At 41.3% G+C, this 20052-nt stretch overlaps 1 protein-coding gene across 4 annotated transcripts in view; it reads right to left on the bottom strand.

Annotated features, from left to right (window-relative positions):
- RNF19B (ring finger protein 19B) overlaps positions 1–20052 on the bottom strand; it is a 55702-nt gene that overhangs the window by 3628 nt on the left and 32022 nt on the right. For 3 of the 4 annotated variants that reach the window (XM_014549520.1, XM_005878374.2, XM_014549519.1), the window contains exons 2-8: positions 10141–10346; positions 8795–8939; positions 6706–6868; positions 6132–6246; positions 4989–5129; positions 3702–3909; positions 543–674 (exon numbers count right to left, since the gene is read on the bottom strand). In XM_014549520.1, coding sequence (XP_014405006.1) covers positions 543–674; positions 3702–3909; positions 4989–5129; positions 6132–6246; positions 6706–6868; positions 8795–8939; positions 10141–10346 — 1110 coding nt within the window. The remainder of the gene's footprint in view (positions 1–542; positions 675–3701; positions 3910–4988; positions 5130–6131; positions 6247–6705; positions 6869–8794; positions 8940–10140; positions 10347–20052) is intronic. The other variant, XM_014549521.1, reaches the window with a different exon arrangement.

A 20052-nucleotide genomic window follows, 5' to 3' on the forward strand; every position in this document is an offset into this window, starting at 1 on the left:
TGCCAATTTTTTTAAACTAAAAAAGTACTTCTAAAATTAACTAAGTGTCAGAGCCTCATACTATCTTACCCAAATGTGAAAGTGAAAGAAGATGCATAGCTTTTTACTACTGCGCCACAATTAGAAGAAACCAGAAACTCCTCAGAAGGGAGTGCTGCGACCATACCATACCAGCTTCTCCAAAATAGAGAGAAATAGGCTACAGGAGCCACATCAAGCAAAGGGCAACATGAGAGCAGAAACCCATAGACCTACAAACATCAATGAACACCAATCTAACTCTCAAAAGTTCCACATGAATAGTTATACTGTTGCAAAAGCCAAGAGAAGGGGGAAAAAAGGAAAGAAAAAACCTCTAAAAATTAAGTGCTAAGAGAATCAATCAAGAGCTGCCAAGAACTTGCTCAACGAGGTCACCAGGTACACACACTATACATCCCACTAGATGGTGCACAGAGCTCTAACATAGGCATTGAGCTTCTAAAGGCCTAGTACCTGACCCCAAAATGCAGCTTCTCTTGGGCATCTGACTGGTCACATACCTGTCCTGTGGGTTGTAGGAACTGATTATGGAACCGGCCATAGCACGAGTACTTGCGTTGTCACTAATTGCACCAAGACTGGCTGTGTCTTTGGGGAAAATTTCCTTTTGGACATCGGCTTGGACTTCTAACCTGTGTAAAGAGGGGACGTTCAAGTTAATATGAGACCTGGGTATTCCAAGACAGTCTGCTTCCTGGCACACAGCTCTTCCATTATTCTCTTGTAAATTGAGTTGATCTGATCTTCTCCAATTGTCAAACAGCTCAAGGTAGATGCTCACACACTTTCTCTCTTAAATATCTATTGAAATCGTCCCCTCCTTTCTGTCCCCACTGCACTGCTTAACTTCAGGCCTTCAATATCTTTTGGATAACTGAAATTGGGCACCCTCTGCAGTAGCCCTAAGTCCACGTTAAAGTACTTCCAGATCAGTGCCAATGCGGACAAAGATCTGATCACGCGAACAAGTCCTCTTTTGGTTCCCTATTGACAACAGGCATTTAAGGTCTCCCTGATCTGCCTCCAAGCTCTTTCTCCAGCTCCTCTCTCATCACAGGTCTCAAGTCATAATCACTCGGGATTTATTTTCCTTACACACCTATACATATTTTAAAAAATTAATTTCAGAGAAGAGAGAGGGAGAGACTGATAGAAATATCAATGATGAGAGAGAATCATTGTTTGGCTGCCTCCTGCACACCACATACTGGTGACCGAGCCCACAATCTGGGCATGTGCCCTGACTGGGAATCAAACCCTAACCTCCTGGTTCACAGGTCAACATTCAACCACTAAGCCACACTGGCCAGGCCCCTACACACATTTTATATCTCCATAACTTTGCACATGCTATTCCCACTCTCTGGAAATTTCCTTTCTCAAGATGACAAACTCATACCCCGTCCTTAACAAAGAAAGTACCATCTTCCCTCTCTCTCCCAGTCACTTCCTGCTAAGTGCTCCTACAACACCTATTTATTAATCAATTTACACATTTCTCTCCCAGTCATCTGAGGCTCCAAAAAGGAAAGACTACATCTCATTCACTTTACCCTCATGTTTTACACATACTAGGAACTCAAACATTTAGCAAATTACCCCCAAGCTATGAAATTAAAGGACATACAGCCAACCTCCTACAAGAGCAGCAAACCTTTCCAATGGTGTCTCAGAGCTAAGAACCCATACCTACTTCCTTTCTTGGCTCCAATACCATTTTGTTGTACACTTAAGTATTTCCTCATAATAGGTTTCACAGTCAAACCCTCTGACTCATTCACTTCCTACAGAAAGCTTTCACAGAACTGGAACAGCTGGACTGGCTAAGCTGCAGTTTCAGCAAGTCAGTCTCCAATGATGACTGTCTGCTTATTTATAGGGGTGTTGGTTTTAAGAAAGCACAGCAGTGAATTCTCCAGAATGTGGGGGCGGGATCCCCTAACAAAGAGACAACCAGTCATGAGACGCAGATGGGTCAGCAGCAGCCTGCAGCTGCACATCCAAACAGCCTCCAGCCTGCCGCCTGCTCCTTCCGTGTGCTGCTCCAGCTTCAGGTGCCCCTCAACACTGCACAGCCCAGGAAAACGAGGCCGTGCAATGGGGAAGCCTCAGCTCTGCCACACACTCCCCCTCGGCTGGAAGAGGCCTTTCATGAAGACCATCGATCTAGGTGGTGCTCAGGTGCTTGTTCGTGCAATGACTATGATAGAAGACAACCTTCTCCCCTACCTCCTGAACTTGTTTTGCTTCACCCCCACCCCTCCCAGGCCTTTTCAAAATACAGCCCCTAAGTCCCATTCTAGGACTGTGGTCGGCAAACTGCGGCTCGCGGGCCACATGCGGCTTTTTGGCCCCTTGAGTGTGGCTCTTCCTAAGCCTTAGGAGTACCCTAATTAAGTTAATAACAATGTACCTACCTATATAGTTTAAGTTTAAAAAATTTGGCTCTCAAAAGAAATTTCAATCGTTGTACTGTTGATATTTGGCTCTGTTGACTAATGAGTTTGCCGACCACTGCTCTAGGAGATTAGGAGATTCTAATTTACTAATTCTGGGACAGGGCCCTGAAATCTATTTTTAACAGGCTCCCAGGTGACTGACAAGCACTCAGGTGTGGGATCCAGACCATCTGCCATCTGTTGCTTAACTCCTAATAGCCAAATGGCCATCTGGTCTCACTTTAAACACTTCCAAGGATAGGTAGCTAAGTATTTACTAAGGTAATCCATTCCTTCTTTGGACTCTTACAGAGATGTTCCCTATAGTCTCTATACCAGTGGTTCTCAATCTTGGCTGCACATTAGAATACCCTGGGAATCTTTTTTAAATCCTGATTTTTCCAGGTGATTCTAATGTGCAGCCAAGGTTGAGAACCACTGCTCTATACTGAAACAAAATCGGTTTCCCTCTAGCCATGTCATCTTAACCTACCTCTTGGCATGAGTCAGAAGTTTAATTCTTTTTTCCAGCTCAAGGCCCTTCAGATACCTGAAGGCAACCATCTCCCCTGCCTCCCTAACTTATTTAGCTTTGCCCCAACCCCTCCCAGGCCTCCCTGGGCCTCCGTCTCCAGTGCATTCAACTAATTGCTTCTCATGTAACAGCTGTTAAGTTCCTCTAAATATGTTCTCATTTGTCTAACTGGTGAAATAACCAAGCAAGTCGCAACTTTTAGTCATAAAGTTTTACATATTCTCAACACAAGTTCACAGAATTGATTTTCTTTATCTACCAAATGGGAATAGCAAGGTAATGAAGATGACAGCACCTATAAGGCAACAAGATACAGCATAAATGCTGCTCAACTGAAGGCCAGTGACAATACTGTTCAGCCTAATGGAGAACAAAGTCTTGGAAATTCTACAAAAAAAGCGCACTTTCCCTTTATGAATCAGGCAGCCTAATATAGTAGAGGGAGGATCTAACTATTATTCTTTACATGGAATAAGTGGAAAGAACACTGAACTTTTATAAGTCACTTAACCTTTCTGAGTCTGTTTTCTAATTGTTAAAAAAAACAAAACACAAAAAAAACCCCACCGATGATTAAATCAAAATAAGATGATACATGGGACATGCCTGGCACAGAAAAATGGCTCATACAGGTAATGCTGTGTTGTAATTCCAACTGGTTCTGTCAGAAATTACCTATTGCTTACCTGCTGTATTTTCCCTTGCCAGTGGAAAGGATGCCACCACTCAGGGTGCCCCCTGAGAGGGCTGCAAAGCTGGCTGTCTCGCTGTATGGGCCCTGCATAACACTGAGTCCATCTGTAGGGCTTCCACTGGTGCTCAAAACACTGGTCAGACCTTCAATGCTACTTTCTCCAATGCTGGGATTCTTAAGGGCTCGCCAGGCATCTGCCACTGGGAATGGAAACCAAGATCTCAATTCAAGATAGCCCAGCATCAACAGTCTGGCATTTTTCTGCAATAACTCTTCAGACTAGAAAATATTCACATAGAAAAATACTTATCTATTTAGTTAATGAGCAGCTACTATGTGCAGCCACCAAACACCAGGGGTTTTACTACATATCCTATATAATAAAAAGCTAATATGCAAATTATCCCGTCTGGGAGTTCCACCAGGAGTTCGACCAGGGGGTGGGGCCAACTGGCCAACTGCTGTGGCCCCTCCCCCAGCCAGCCCCGCCCCCAATCAGGGTGGGCTGCTGGACCCCACCCGTGCACGAATTCGTGCACAGGGCCTCTAGTTTGTATATAATTTCTCCAATAACTAGGCACTAATAGCCCCAATTTTAGGGGAACAAAAGCTTAGAACTAAATAACTTGTCCACATCATGGCTAGTCACACAAAACAAAAATTTTGATTCCAAGTCTATTATTCATTCCAATACACCATAGATGCCAGCTAATCAAACGTGAAGATTTCAAAATACAATTTAGGTCATGTGCTGATTCTAGTAGGAAGCTTGAAAAACCTGTGGAGAACTCTGTGATAAAGTGGAAACATTAAAGTAGAAGTCAGAAGACTTGCTCTGATCCCAGCTCTGAAGAAGCTCTTAAACCCATTTAATAGATGTTGAGACAAAAGCTTAAAGAAGTTCCCATTAAATGGGGAATAAGAACTCCCACCCTTTCTCTTTTGAAAGCTGTTGTAAGAAACCAAGTGAGATAATAACTGTGTAAGGTCCTCTGAAAATTATAAAGTACTGTGCAGATTTAAGACTTTATTATAATCACTACTATTACTAGGGTACTTGGAATCCTACAAGTTTGTACCTGCCACACAGAAGCAAGTATCAGAGGAATTAACCTAATAACTCTGGAACAAAGAAATGAAAAGCTAAAAATACTTTACCCCCTAAAAAGCTCATTATCTGAAGTAATCCAATAGCAATCTCTCTGTGAATGTGCTGAATTTTACTGATTTTTATCTTGTGTTCCATAAATTCCAAAGGGAATGAAAATCCTCCTTTTACCTGTGATTGGGCCATCATCTTCATCAAACTCAATTTTCACTCCCTTTCCATTGGCCGTGCTAACTCCACAACCACCTCCACGACAGAGAGAAATGGGCACCACCCCATAGACGTAAGCCAGCATAATGGGGACACCAATACCTGGAGGAAGAGAAGGAAACATGTCAGCAGGCCATCAGGTTGCAACTGTCCTAAATCCTCCTTCCCAGTCTGAGCACAGACAAACCACTTTAGAAAGGGCCAAGGAAAGGCAGGAGATGGCTATCCCAAAGAGGCAGACTGGTCCTAACAGAATGACAACTGGCCTTAGAATCAGAAAGGCTTGGATTAAAATCTTGGCTACAATTTACTAACCATATGACCTTGGACACACCTTCCCAGGGCTGTCAACGATCAAAAGGGGATGTATGTACAGTGCGCAGCACAATAAGTGTATGTTGCTTTAACTTTCCCCCTGCTGAAGTGCTAATCCAAAAACAAATCAATAACCAAACCCTAAACAAGTGACTCTTGGGGTTAGGATCACCCCAGTGTTAATTCCAAACTCTTACTGCTTTGTGAGGCAGGCTGGCTTGGTTAAGAGCATAGGCTCAGAAGTCAGAGTGCCTTCACTTATGTCTCTGTTAAGTTGGCTTGGGCAAACTACTGCCCCTTCCTGTTAACAATTATGCTGCTGTAAGGATTAAATGAATTAATATATACGAAACTCAGAACTGCTTCTGGTACATGGAGAGACTCAATAAATGTTAGTTACATTACTATTATTCTGAAACAAATCCTCATGCTTCCCCAAAATAGTGTGAGGCACTAAGCAAATCAAAATAAAAGTAATTTGTTTTGTGGGTTCCATTGCAAGTGGAGAAAAAAAAGAAGCTAAAAGTAAAAAACTAGGCCTTAAAGTAATATTCTTTAATTCAACCTTCTCTGAAAGATTTCCCAACTCTGATAATTTAGTGTGGTTGATAATCATAATAATAGTACCTAATAGAATTAACTCCCAAGGTGGGATTGGTATAAAATACAGGGGCCTCCAGGGTGAAACATCTGGCCAGTTGGTTGCATTGCTATAGTTAGAAAGCTGATGCGGAGGAAGAGAGGAGAAGAGAGGGAAGAGTGGAGTCATGGTCCTGGCCAGCTTCTTACCAACACTAACTGCAGCAATAACTGGGGATGCAATGACCGACAAAGTCACTCCTCCTGTGATAGCCAAATTCCTCTTATGTTTGGAGGTTTTCCTTCCCTCATACCTGCTATGAATCTAAGAATAAGAAAAAAATCCAGGTAAACAGGTTAGGACATCAATCTTTTTGCCAAGGAAGTATAAGAACAAGTGAATATCCCTCATATAAGTTATTTATATTAAAACATATCCTCCACCCTAAAGAAGCGTCTTTCTCACTTTTAACCTAATAAGATGAGGATGATATAAATGAATATAGAGAAAGTTAAACCAAGAAGAGAAAAATAACTCAGGAGGATGAAGTAAGCATTTCACCTTTAAGTCACAGACTGGGACAAACCAGGCCCAGGATATTAATAAGAACTTTCAGATCTCTTGGGGGTTTATGAAAATCCATTTAAGAAATTAAGTTTATTTTTATCCAAGAACCAGATGGTTTTCAGGCAGCTCTGAAACATAAGTCCCCCCACCCCCATTTCCTTCAAACCTTTACCAACAAACCTGAAAATGGAACATGCACAGAACTCAATGTCTTACCTTCCTGCCAACATAAACAGGAATGCCGATGACCATGGCAGGGATGGCAATGCCAGCAATGAGGGAAATTCCCACTGGAGCACCAATCAACGTGCCCAGCTGCCAAAGAATTTTCTTCTTACGGCTCCATGGCTTCTTGCCCCAAAATGTGCAGCCAGAGGGGCTACAGAGGAAACGTTGAAGTTAATGTCAATATTACAAATAAATGCAGCTGTTGTCACCAGAGGGCTTGATAAGAGCAAGAACCTTCTTTTCAATAGGAGTGGTTAACAGTTATAAGAAGTTACAGGAAATGAATATATTACACGAGGGAACAAAGCACAAGGCCAGACTACTGTAGCTCTGGGCACTTTATTATTTTTTGCAAAGGCAGACCTCCAGACTGGAAATCTCTTTTCTTTTCTGAATTCTGTCCTCCCTAACCCACCAACACTGACCCAGCTTTCTTGACTGATAATACTTGGGATCTTGCATAACCTACACACTTGACACCTCATTCAAACTGCATTGTGCCTCGCAGCTACTGAACACTCTAATTTGCAAAGTTTTCTTGGCATATGTCCTACTACATCCAACAGATATTGCAAACCATATTTCTAGGAATGGACATAAAAATACAGTGTCACAGCCTTTTTGTCAGTTTTATACTCTGAGTTTGGCTACTTTTACACTCACCCCTTTTGAGTCCAACCATTTTTTTCTAAATCCTCACCAAGGATATTTTTCCATTGATTTTTAGAGAGAGTGGAAGAGAGATGGAAAGACACAAAGAAATATCGATATGAGAGCAACACATCAATTGGTTGCCTCCTGCACGCATCCTGACCAGGGCCTGGGTTGAGGAGGAGCCTGCAACCGAGGTTATGTGCCCTGACTGAAATCGAATCTGGGACCCTTCAGTCTGCAGGCCGACACTCTATCCACTGAGCCAAACTGGCTAGGGCAAGTTCAACCATTTTTGCTTTCTTCCTTTGTCCTGTCTTCTCTACCAGATGGGATAAGCAATTTTGAAAGTAGGGATCATATCTTATCCACCCTTGTATCCCTATTAATTGGTAGACTATAAGTACTCAAATGTTTGCTAAACTAGAAATTAAAGTGTTTCATCCACACAAGTATTAAATTTGTAAATATTAACTCCTTCAGGACAATATTTTAATATTCACTCAATAAATTCTTTGAAAACTTATACATGCAATGAACTAGAAAAAGGTAACTCTAGCCTTAAGAATTAATATAGTTTAGCAAAAGCAGACATGTACATGAAGTGAAAGTAATGATGACATTCATAAAGAAACATTTAAGGACTATCAATGAAAAATGAGGCAGAAAAGGCCGAGGAAGGCATCACAGATGAAATACCATTTAAGTGGCCCTTGAAGAGTGAGTAAGAACTGAACAGGTTGAGATAACATAGGGTTGCTCGTGCCCTGGCCAGTGTGGCTCAGTTGGTTGAGCGTCGTCCTGCGCACCAAAGGATTGTGGGTTTGATTCCTGATCAGGACACATGCCCAGGTTGCGGGTTTGATCCCTGATTAGGGTGCGTGCAGGAAGCAACTGATCGCTGTTTCTCTCTCACATTGAAGTTTCTCTCTCCCCCCTCTCCCTTCCCCTCTCTAAAAAATAAATAAATAAAAATAAACAAAAACACATTTTTAAAAAATAGGGTTTCTGGGAGAGGTGATCAGAAAGCATTCCAGGCAAAGTAAAGAACTTTGTGAAGAAGTATGGAGAGGAAAGGTAGCACAGAAAGAGACAGGGAACACAAGCCTAGATTATGTATCTGGAATATAGCATGTATGAAAGCAAAATGGAAAAAGCAAAAAAGTAGATTAGGGCCAAACTTGGAAAGCCTTAAAAGCCAAGCTAGGAAAATTGAACTCTATCTTGAAGGTAATGGAAACAGTCCCTGGAAGTTTGCTGAGTTGGAAAAAACATGATTGGAAAGGCGCTTCAGAGGAACTTTATTACAGTCTCCTTACGCGTAATGACACGACAGACAACAATATATATATCTTTTTGACATCCTTTTCCCTCAGTCAGTAAGAGAACAAGACTATAAAAGCAATGAACACATTTTTCAACTCACCTGAGGTAATGTAAGTCTGAGATCTCTTTCATACAAAGCCAACAGAATTCACAGCCACATACTGCACAGGTCATATGATTACAGCTTCCATCATTCATCTTGATAATGTAAGCACTACATCGTGGGCATGGCTTGATGTCATCTGCTAAGGGGCGGCGGGGGAGGGGGGTGGTAGGAATAAGCAGAAAAACAACTCCAGTTAAACCTTGTTAGACTCTATTAATCATAGGAGTATATATAAAAAAGGAGGCAGTGAAGAACTCTTGACTGAGAATTCCAAATTGTGCAACCCACTTCACTGGAAGGCTGGCTATGTCTAGACCTCAGGAAATTTCATTAAATGAATCCTGTCTTGTATCAAGCTGCCTATCCCAAAAACTGGCATCTTACACACCACTTGAGCCATAATCTCAGCAAGGAGACTTCCCTAGAGAAAGATGGTTTCAAGAAAAATGGAATTTCATCAGCCAAAAGGCTGGCAGAATTAAAAGTAGAGTCGAGCAGGAAGAATAGTTTGCAGACTGGAATTGGCCTTTAAGTTTTGAAAAACTTTAGTTCAGGAAACTCATTTCTTGGACTCAGCAAGTTTCATTGTGATTTGCTCTTACCGCAACCATGGTCCCTTCCCAAGATTCTTTCAAATTAAAAACCTAAAAACAATGGGGTATGCTATGTAGCATACACCTGGCAATCTTCACAGCAAGCTAGGAACTATCCTATAAAATGACAATTTGAGGAGATTATGCTGTGCCAGGAAAAAGTGAATGATAAAATCTTTCCTACTAGCCTCTCCCAAATGACGTCAGTGAAGTAAGTACATTTATAAAAGGCAATAAATCCACTGACATTTTAAAATGTTTTCTCTGACTTGTAAAGGTTGGAACTGAATGTGTGATATTCCTACTTTTAAGGTTAATCATTAATCCATACTAATATTTCCTGTCTTTCGATCTGCACCCTACTTCCAAAAGTGTGATGCACTTAAAGCTAGTAGGAAAACATTACAGATTAAAACACTAATTAAATATCTCTTTGCGCACAATTAAAGTTTTGAAAAAGCTTCCAGTAAAAGGACCTAATTGCTCTCCAACCTGGACATATTACTAAGAAGGCAGAAACCAGAGAATTTAATTTTGTTGTATTCGATTTTATCCGAGTTGGGTAACCTATTATGGTCATTGAGGGAAGCTACATATCAATTATAATATTGAAAAGTATTGCCAAATATCTTCTGATCTCTGATCCCAGGAAATACTTCGTTACACAGTAACATAATTTCTCCCAGCTTTGGGCTCACATTATGAACTATAAAATAAAGAGACAAATGAGAAAATATCAATTTATACCTGGTCCCGATTCTTGTCCGTAACTGAGACCCGAAGTGTGCTTGGTCCGTACTCGAAAAGTCTGTGCCCTCTGCTGACGGGCCATATCGCATGTCTGATTTGGATGCCATATTTGCTTACAGTGGTAGCAGAACTCAGTCTGGCAGCCTTCCCTCCCACAGGTCAGTTTTGGGCAGCTGGCACAGCCATAGGCAATAACAGCATAACTGGGTAAGGAAATAGAAAATAGGAAGAGATATCAGTAAGGTAAGAATGATCTAACCAAGACAGACAGACATTCATCAGTTCAGTGGAGTAACACTGGCACTCCCACCACCACCTGTGATGTAAAGAAAAACACACGCACGCACAAGTGTGCCTAACAAACTGTAAAACATATGCTGTGTGAGAAAGTAAATTTCTTCTTGAAATTCTAAAAACACAAATCATTTATTTCCTGAAAAAAATAGGGGGGGGGTCATATTTCACCTGAATTTCTAGCATATATCCAGTCATAGTTTAAGCTGCTTTAGGAGCAGTTTGCCTCGGCAAGTTTCATAAATAACAAGGTACAAAACGATTTCCTTCCGATGGTTTGCTATATTTAAAGAGGTTAGAATTTGTTTACACAAGGGACAGAACATTTGTAAAATAAAAAGCCATAGCAAAAACTAAAGCAAGTATACGTTTTCATTTTTAAGTTCCAAAGTGAAGCTGGTCTGACCACAGCCTGAGACATAGCTATAGATGGATTCATGGTTAACTTCTGATGAAAGCTCACATTATCTTTCTATACATTTTTTTCTCCTCTCCCTCTTTTTCTCTCTCTCTACTCTCTCTCTCTCATCTCTCCTCAAATATTTACTTTGAAATATCTTCTTTCTTGACAGGCTCCATAATCCAAGAATATCACTCATCTATGTCATTAATTAATACAGAAATAAGGCCATATCTCCTCCCCTCTCTTCTGACCCATATTCTCAATAAAGATGGGCAATTCAAGAATGTATCAGCACCAGCATCAAACTGTTTCTTATAACTCATGTTTATTTACCAAGACTTACTCTCCCATAAACAATACAATATATTTACAACTATTAGTCTTTCTAATTCTAAATATGTCAACTAAATGCTCAGGTTACACTAACAAGTGGACACTTGTTTACAAAAATTAAAGTAATTTAAAGAAACAAATGAAAAACAGCAGTTGTTAAATTTCACACAATTTTTTGACAGGTCAATGACTGCAGGATTAGGTATTACCATTTGGGTTTTGTTGTCTCCTATTCCACGCTCTCCTGCAAAAACCAAAAACCTCACTTACACAAAAGGCTAATCATGTTTTCTTGAATTTATCCTATGGTTTATTTATTTGAATGTACGTTAGATAAGAGAAACTCAAATTCTCAGGTTTATCATAGATTCTGAAGTTGATTTGAGGATGATACTGAAACTATCAATAACAAGATATCATCTATGTTATATAATATATGCTCTATGAAAACCCTTCTCAGAAAGAGCAAATGATTGCAAATGATTCATATCCTGTAGGAGTTCTAAGAAAATCTACCTGCAAAATAACTACTAAAGATAAACAATGTTTTTACTGAAGAAAGTGACTTGCTTGCTATTGTTTGTTAAATGGGAAAGGTACTGGATGATCTCAGAAAAATATTAAGCCAACTTCTGATGATACAGATTAGACAGACTACCAGTCAGGAAGCCTTGAATATTTCATAATCCATTCCTACCTTACATGGTGGGAGTAAATATTTATTAACAGATTCCCCAACCTCTTCTTGAAAAATAAGAACATTTGATAGGACTTAAAATATCAATTTTGGGTGTAGAATTTGGTTCTAAGCAAGTAAAATAAACCCAAATACTCATGAACCCAACGCAATCTATTACCATGACACAGAATTACTCAGGGCACAAGATTTGGCATTCCTGTTTTTGGGCGCCTGGTCTGAGCTCCTTGCTCCTTATAACTGTATGACATTGTGCTAATTAAAATCTACAAACATTAGCTTTTATCCCCAAAATGGAGGTATAGGTGCTTGCCACCTTCAAGTGTTACTAAACATGTTCTGAAACTGCATTTGAAATCTTGCCCTGACAGGAATGGCATAAAATCATAGCACTTTTGTTGTTATTGTTCTACTTCCTTGCCTTTGTACACTCTATTCCTTCTGTCTAGAAATGACCCCTTTTTACTTCTTGCCCTGGAAAATACTTATCCATGTAAAAACCAGCTCAAATGTCATCATCTCTGTAAAATCTACATAACATCTCCAGGCAGCTGGTTACCTACTTCATGCCTGTGCACAATTACACTCCCCCCCACACACATACACACTGTACAACGCCTTCAGTGCTCACAGGTCAGGAGGCTGGGCAATGGTTCGAGGCTGCAATTGACTCTGGCATGGGTATACCTTGAGAGGCCCCTAGAGAAACACAATTACTTCATAATATTTATCACATTATATTGTAATCATCTGTTTACGTGCATACTTCCCCAATCAGACTACACTCAAGGAAAAGTACCATCCATTTTTTAATCTCCAGGGTCTAGCACTCTAATTTATGTCTAAAATACCTATGTTGAATGAATGATAGAGACCTTTTTCTGCTTAGGTTTTTTACTTTTCCCCAGGGCATTCTAGCTCTTCTCCTGGGCCATTACTCTGCCCTAAAGCAATCTTTTAAACTTATCCATGTACCTATTTGGCTTACAATATATGTCAGGTACTATCGCTTAATCCTAAAATTTTGTATAAAACCACTTTAGGGGTAAACTTCTAAGTTCTAAATAGGGCAATCTTCTTCCCCAGGTAGTTGAAAAAACCCTTATCCTTGAGAGGCCAAATCTGCCTTGACCATCTTATTTCTTTTCTCCCAGGTCTCACACTGGAACCTCTCCCCTACCCTGCTCTCAGCTTAATCAAGCATTCAGGTTTGCTTAATTAGAAGCTAAATAGAAGATGCAGGAAATTATGTATATGTTTCGAAGAATACAGGTGCATACCTTTTCCCCCTTAAGTTCATACCATTTTTACTAATTTTGTTAATTTCCTAAGTCTTCAAAAACATCATAATGTGTGAAAGGCTAGACCACAACATTACGTAACTTCAGCCCTGGTGGGGAACATCTCATTAGTATGAATGTGTGAAAGGCTAGACCACAACATTACCTAACTTCAGCCCTGGTGGGGAACATCTCATTAGTATGAATTTGATTATGTTCCAACAGCCCCTGGTAGTTAAAAGTGTTCCTACAGACTGACGAATCTCAGAGGGAAGGTGTGTGTGTGGGAGAGAGATTAACCAAAGAACTTATATGCATATATGCAAAACCCATGGACACAAACAATAGTGTGGCTGAAGGCCTAGGAGCGAGCGGGGTCAATGGGGAAAAAAGGGGGGAACATCTGTAATAGTTTCAACCATAAAGGTAAACTTTAAAAAATAAAGAAATGTGTTTCTGTACTTCCAAGCTCCAGGCCAGGTAACTTCATTTACAAATTAACCCTGAGCACGTGTAAGGGTGGGAGATATGGGTCAAGTTGTCACAATAAACTGTACCCTTACTATCTTCTTTTCCCTGGCCTAATTCAAACCCATGTCACTTCTTGGCCAGACAACTGCAAGGAACTACTATCTGGTCTTCTTATTCCCCACTCCAATCCAAATTCCAGTTCTAAAGGTTATCTATCATGTTACTCTTTTGCTTAAAATCCTTCAACAAAAAGGAAGAAAATCCTTCAAACCTAAAGATCTTTGCATGGCATAAGTCCGGCCTATCAACTGGAATCCAGTCTGCCTTTTCAGATTGCTCTCTAGTCACTTCCCAGATCATGCTCCCATATTGCGCATTCAGAAGATAACCAAACTAGACTTAAGGCTTAGTCTTGTATTTTTATACCTCCATACATTTGCTCATAACATTCTAATTTAAGATTTTTTTTCTCTGCCCACTTCTTTGTTTGCTTGATATTAATTCCTACGCATATTTTTCAAGGCCCAGATCAAATATTACCTCCTTTGTGAAGTCTTTCTTGGTTTATTTTATTTTAATATTTTTAATCCTCACCTGAGGATATTTTTCCATTGATTTTTAAAAATATATATTTTTTTAGAATATATTTTTATTGATTTCAAAGAGGAAGGGAGAGGGAGAGAGAGATAGAAACATCAATGATGAGAATCATTGATTGGCTGCCTCCTGCACAGCCCCTACTGGGGATCAAGCCCACAACCAACCGGGGCAGGTGCCCTTGACCAGAATTGAACCTGGGATCCTTCAGTCTGCAGGCCAAACCGGCTGGGGCTGTGAAGTCTTTACTGACACCATCATGCAAAACCTTTCATGTATCCAATAAGAGGATTCGTATTTGTTACAATTATCTATCTATCATCTATCTATCTATCTATCTATCTATCTATCTATCTATCATCATCTATCTCTTCTACCAGGTCAAACTCCCTGTCAAGAGGACCACTTTTAAGTCCTTTTTGTAATATCTAGTACTCACCTAAGGTTCAAACACTTTATAACTCTCCAAAGTGTCTGTTGAATGATCACCTGTCTGTCCTCTTCTCAGCCACCCTCCAGTTATGTTTCTCTTCCCAAAACCGTGCTGTTTGTATGCCTTATCTTTTTTCTCAAAATTCAACTATTCATTCTATTCTTCTGGGAGCTAACTGAGAGATTCTGTTCGCAGTGTTGTAGAAAAAGTTGGAATATAGACATCCTAGTCTAGAGGAGCTCCGTATCTACTCAGAGATCAAGATTCATTGTTAAATAAGGATACTAACAGAAGGCAGGCCAGAATAACTGTTAAAGGAATTTACCAAACTGCAAATAGTCAGGGAAAGTTTCACTTTCGCCTTAAAGATGCCATAGAAAACAAAAGCATTTCCTGGTAATTAAGTTTGGCACAATTATACCAGATTGAAGACTTACACTGCATTAGTATTAACAAGATTTACAGTGTATATTAGCATTCTTAAAGGAACTAAGAAGCTCAGAAAGCTCAGAAATAAATTTGCTTTATTTTGTTCAATCCAGTATTTCACAAGCTTATCTGATAACAAAACACTTCTCTTTCTAGTAATGCCTATAACGTATCTTGGGAAATATTGATATATGTGAAAAATAGAAAATAAGATAAAAAGATGGTTGTAAGCTTGTAAAGGGCTTAAATTATAAGGATAGATCATATAAATAATGAGTTATCCTATATAATAAAGAGCTAATATGCTAATTACACTGGACGGCAGAACGACCTTCTGGAACGACCAGTAGGCCGGGCTGCAGGGCTTTGAGGCAGCCGGGGCCGAAGGCAGCAGAGCTGCAATGGGCCGAGGCAGCTGGGGATATGAGGGCTGAGCCCCTTGCACAAATTTTGTGCATCGGGCCTCTAGTTAAAGATATAAGAAGTTATCTTATAGGTCAGGTATGAGCAGTTTTAAGCAGGGGCATGATATAAAAAACCAGTAGGCCGGGCTGCAGGGCTTCGAGGCAGCCGGGGCCGAAGGCAGCCGGGGCTATGAGGGCTGAGCCCCTTGCACAAATTTTGTGCATCGGGCCTCTAGTTAAAGATCTAAGAAGTTATCTTATAGGTCAGGTATGAGCAGTTTTAAGCAGGGGCATGATATAAAATGTTCCACTATAGAATGAGTACCTTGGCAAATATGAGAAAGATTTATTGGGATGAGAAGGATGATGGAGGTGGTGGGTAAGGGAGATAGAGTGAAGAGTTGTGATATAGAAGTATGGAGTAAATGAAGAGAAGAGAGTCAGAGAGGAAAACTCCTCCTTCACTGACTGAGAAATCCGCCTTACTCAGGGAGCTTGGTCTTCCCTCATAAATATGCTAGAGGCAAACAGAAGCTTCCTGTTTATGGGATGGTCCAGTCCAGTTGTCTAGGAAGGCCAATAGCTGATACTACCTGCTGCAGTCAGGTGGGAGGGGGTCCTATACAGGGGAGGATTCTGCAATGAGAGGCTAGAAGTGGTGGACCTGCACAAAGAATTTAGGCCAACAGTTTTATCTCCTATTCATTTGGAGGGAAGATCTGCCCTGTTGCATCCTTTGCTCACCTCCCAATCTTCTAGAGATTCTGCAAGGGTTTAATGAATGACAACAGGGCACATGAATCATGTACATGATTTATGGGTTTCTGAAAACACCTCATATTTAAGCAGAGACTCTAAGGGGTAACAAGATCAACTGCACCATTTATTAGCTACTAGAGGCCCGATGCACAATTTGTGCACTCGGGGGGGTCCCTCAACCCGGCCTGTGCCCTCTCTCAGTCTGGGACCCCTCGGGGGATGTCCACCTGCTGGCTTAGGCTCACTCCCCGGGAGATCGGGTCTAAGCTGGCAGTCAGACATCCCTCTGGCAGCCCGGGAGCCCTCGGGGGATGTCCAGCAGGGAGCAGGCCTAAGCTGCAGTCGGACATCCTTAGTGCTGCTGAGGAGGCTGGAGAGGCTCTCGCCACCACTGCTGTGCTGGCAGCCATCAGCCTGGCTTGTGGCTGAGCAGAGCTCCCCCTGTGGGAGCGCACTGACCACCAGGGGGCAGCTCCTGCATTGAGCATCTGCCCCCTGTTGGTCAGTGTTTGTCACAGTGACCAGTCATTCCCAGTGGTTCTGCTGTTAGGGTCAATTTGCATATTACCCTTTTATTATATAGGATGAGACACTGGGTCCCATACAAGCTTCTCTGCACTGGTTTCTCCCTTATAAAATGAGTTTACTACCATGTACCTGTATGAAACTAAAATGAAATTATTTCTGAGCCTAACTGGTTTGGCTCAGTGGATAGAGTGTTGGCCTGCAGACTGAAGGATCATGGGTTAGATTCCGATCAAGAGCACGCACCTTAGTTGCAGGCTCAATACCCTGGGCGGTCGGCCCTGGACGGGGGTGTGCGGAAGGCAACCAATCAATGTATCTCTCTCACACTGATGTTTCTGTCTTTCCCTCACCCTTGCACTCTCTCTAAAAATCAATGGGAAAATATCCTAAGGTACAGATTAACAAAATAGAATAAAACAAAACAAAACTAAACTAAATTAAATTAAATTAAAAAATAAAATTAAATGAAATTATTTCTGAATGAGGTCTGAGTCTGAAAATTATAAAGAACTATACAAATTTTCATTTAAAAGTATGTTTTAAAGATTATACTTGGTAGTATTGTACTTAATGATATTAAATAACAATGTGAATGTTTCCCCACTAAAATTAGTTCCCTTATTTACAACTAAAATAAGATTGTTTCAAGTATGGGAAAAGAAAAACTTGAAACTCTTTGCTCAGTTCTACAAATATTTTGCAAACAAATCATGAAATCTTTTCATATATAGTGTTCTCATTATCGTGAGTAATCACAGTGAAACTATTGATCAGAACTCGGTAGGGTCACTTACATACTCCCCTCACCCTGCCAAACACACACCTTGAGAATGTGATAAATTTGGCTGGTAAGAACTTGATCTGTGAACAGTAAAGATGGTCAGGTATTAGGAGAGATAATTGGGGCTTAGGCTATGTCCTCGTGCTCATCCATGATTTTTACCAGACCCAGAAAAGTCGACCAGTTTGCTTAAAACAAAACAAGCTAATTTTCTCCCAGCATTAAAAAGAAGCAAAACCACTGGCCACATCCCCAGGGAACCGAGACACCTGTTTGGGAAGTAACAGAATTTTAAAGTTACTCCCTGTTTATCTAACACCTTCAACTGAAGATCTCAAAACACTGTGCAACATTAAGCATCTCAAGTCAGGAAAGGATCAGGCTTATTTCAGGTAAGAAAAATAAAATAGGCAAGAGCTGTTAACAATAGGTATCAGGAAAGGAAATCGATTCTAGCATCCTTGGCTCTCTCAATGTTGTCCTTAGAGCACACTTGTTGAAATGACCCAAACATTAGCACCCCCAATAATGCTGACAAACCATGCTTTTAAAACAGAGGTTGCGAGGAAAGAATATTGAACGTGGTTGGAGTTAAGACCAGTGTTTACACTAGTTACATGACTCTGAACAAGTCACTCGCTTTATTTAAACTTCGGTTTCCTCACCTATAAAACTAGATCAAATTTATGTTATCATGTTGCAAGGATCAAATTAAATTATGTATGCCTGGCACATGTTGCCAGCTTGCTTTCTTCCCCCAGACTTCACCTTCTTTAAATACACAGATAACACATTTTTTAAAATTATACATAAAAATGTTATAATTCCTTTAACTAATTAAAAAATAAACTCTGATGACAACTGATGCAATACTTGGCTAAAATAGAAAATGGCCTAATTTTTTTAATAACTTCAAAATCAGGAATGGTTTGAAGTTGTCATCGAGATTGTAAATTAATTCCTCTCCCTTTTTATTGATGTGAGCAAAGTCAAGAGTTTGACTTCAGAGGAGTAATAAACAAAAAGGGAGCTTTTCCAGAAAGATAATCAGTGGTGCCACATTTCTCAGTAAAACTTCAAGGAAACTCATATCTCAAAAAAGGAATTAATATACTATTCCAAAGTGAACAATGCTCATTTAAATTCCTTTGGTTCAGAAAATAGATCAATAGTGTCTGTAAAATGTGAATACCATGTAAGTTAACCTCTTAAGGCCAGTCGGATCACCAGTTAGAAGCAAAAACTTCTAAGAGCTACACAGTTCTTTCTCATCCTTAACTGAAAGTGAAAGTGATTTACCATAAACACAGGACCATTGACAACAGCTTCAGAGTAATTTAGAAACCCCATCTCAGTGAGGTTAAATAACACACCCATCTCCAAACAAGTCTGGCGGCTGATAAATAGAAGCAGCTAACTTTTTTTTACTCCCCTAACCAGTCTGTGCCGGCTTCTTTTGAAGGAGACCAACAGCAGCAGCATGGAAATCTTAAAACAGCCTTGATATGCAGGCTACAGTTAAGTCCTTCTTAACTCCCTTGAAGCAAAGACCGTGAAGCTTTTTACTAGCATTACATTTACCCACTGCAAGGAGTCCTTAGCATCTGTCTGTCCCCAAAACATGACACACAAGAATAAAATGATCTTCCCAAGGTCAAAGAACAGGTAATGGCACGCCTGACTCCCGGCCACTTAGAGGAGCCCCTCTTCGCTGCAGGCAACCTTTCCTGGGACGTACGGACACAAGCAGACTTTTCTCCATGGGCGGAGGAGGGGCTCCACTACAGCTAAATCTGTTGGTATGAGGTCTCTGCAGTGGAGGCATATTTTCTCACTGACCTTAAAAATTCAACATACCCGGCGCATTAAAAACACTGTCAGGAACCCAAGATCAGAGGGGCTGGGAGACACATTTTCTCCTCCCACATCAACCTCTCCGCATCCTTCTTCTGAGTGCCCCGTGGCTTCCTGGACAAAGAAAGGGTCCGCTCCTCGCCCTGCCCGAGGCACCAGCGTGGAAACCACAGGGGGCCTCCCAACAGCGTGGCACCGATGATACACATGCCCGGGGCGCCCCAGCCTCTCCCCGCACCCCATCCCCGCTTTCAGCAGGGGTGCCCAGAAGCACACACCCTCCACGGCAATGCCAAGCCTGCCTCTGGCCCGGCGGACACGCCCCTCGGAGTGCTGCCCCCTCGGAATGGCACTCTCACTCCGCCTTTGGCCACACATCCCCTCCTGGAGAGGCACCCCGACCTCTGGACACAGGGGCATTTACCCGACAAAAAGCCGCCCTGCCCCCTGACCTGATGGATACCTCCTTCCCTCCCCGACCGCTCAGCCTCCAGCTCACGCTCCTGGTCAGGGGTGGGATGCTGGGTGCTGCCACCGCACTCGTCTGGGCTGAGGGATGGCTACCAGCTAAACCCACCGCGGCTGCCGCCTCCCTCCCCCGTGGGTCATCCCTCAGCTCTCCCTCCACACTGGGACGGACACACGG

This window comes from Myotis brandtii, unplaced genomic scaffold (assembly GCF_000412655.1).
Source record: "Myotis brandtii unplaced genomic scaffold, ASM41265v1 scaffold555, whole genome shotgun sequence".
Classification (NCBI taxonomy): domain Eukaryota; kingdom Metazoa; phylum Chordata; class Mammalia; order Chiroptera; family Vespertilionidae; genus Myotis; species Myotis brandtii.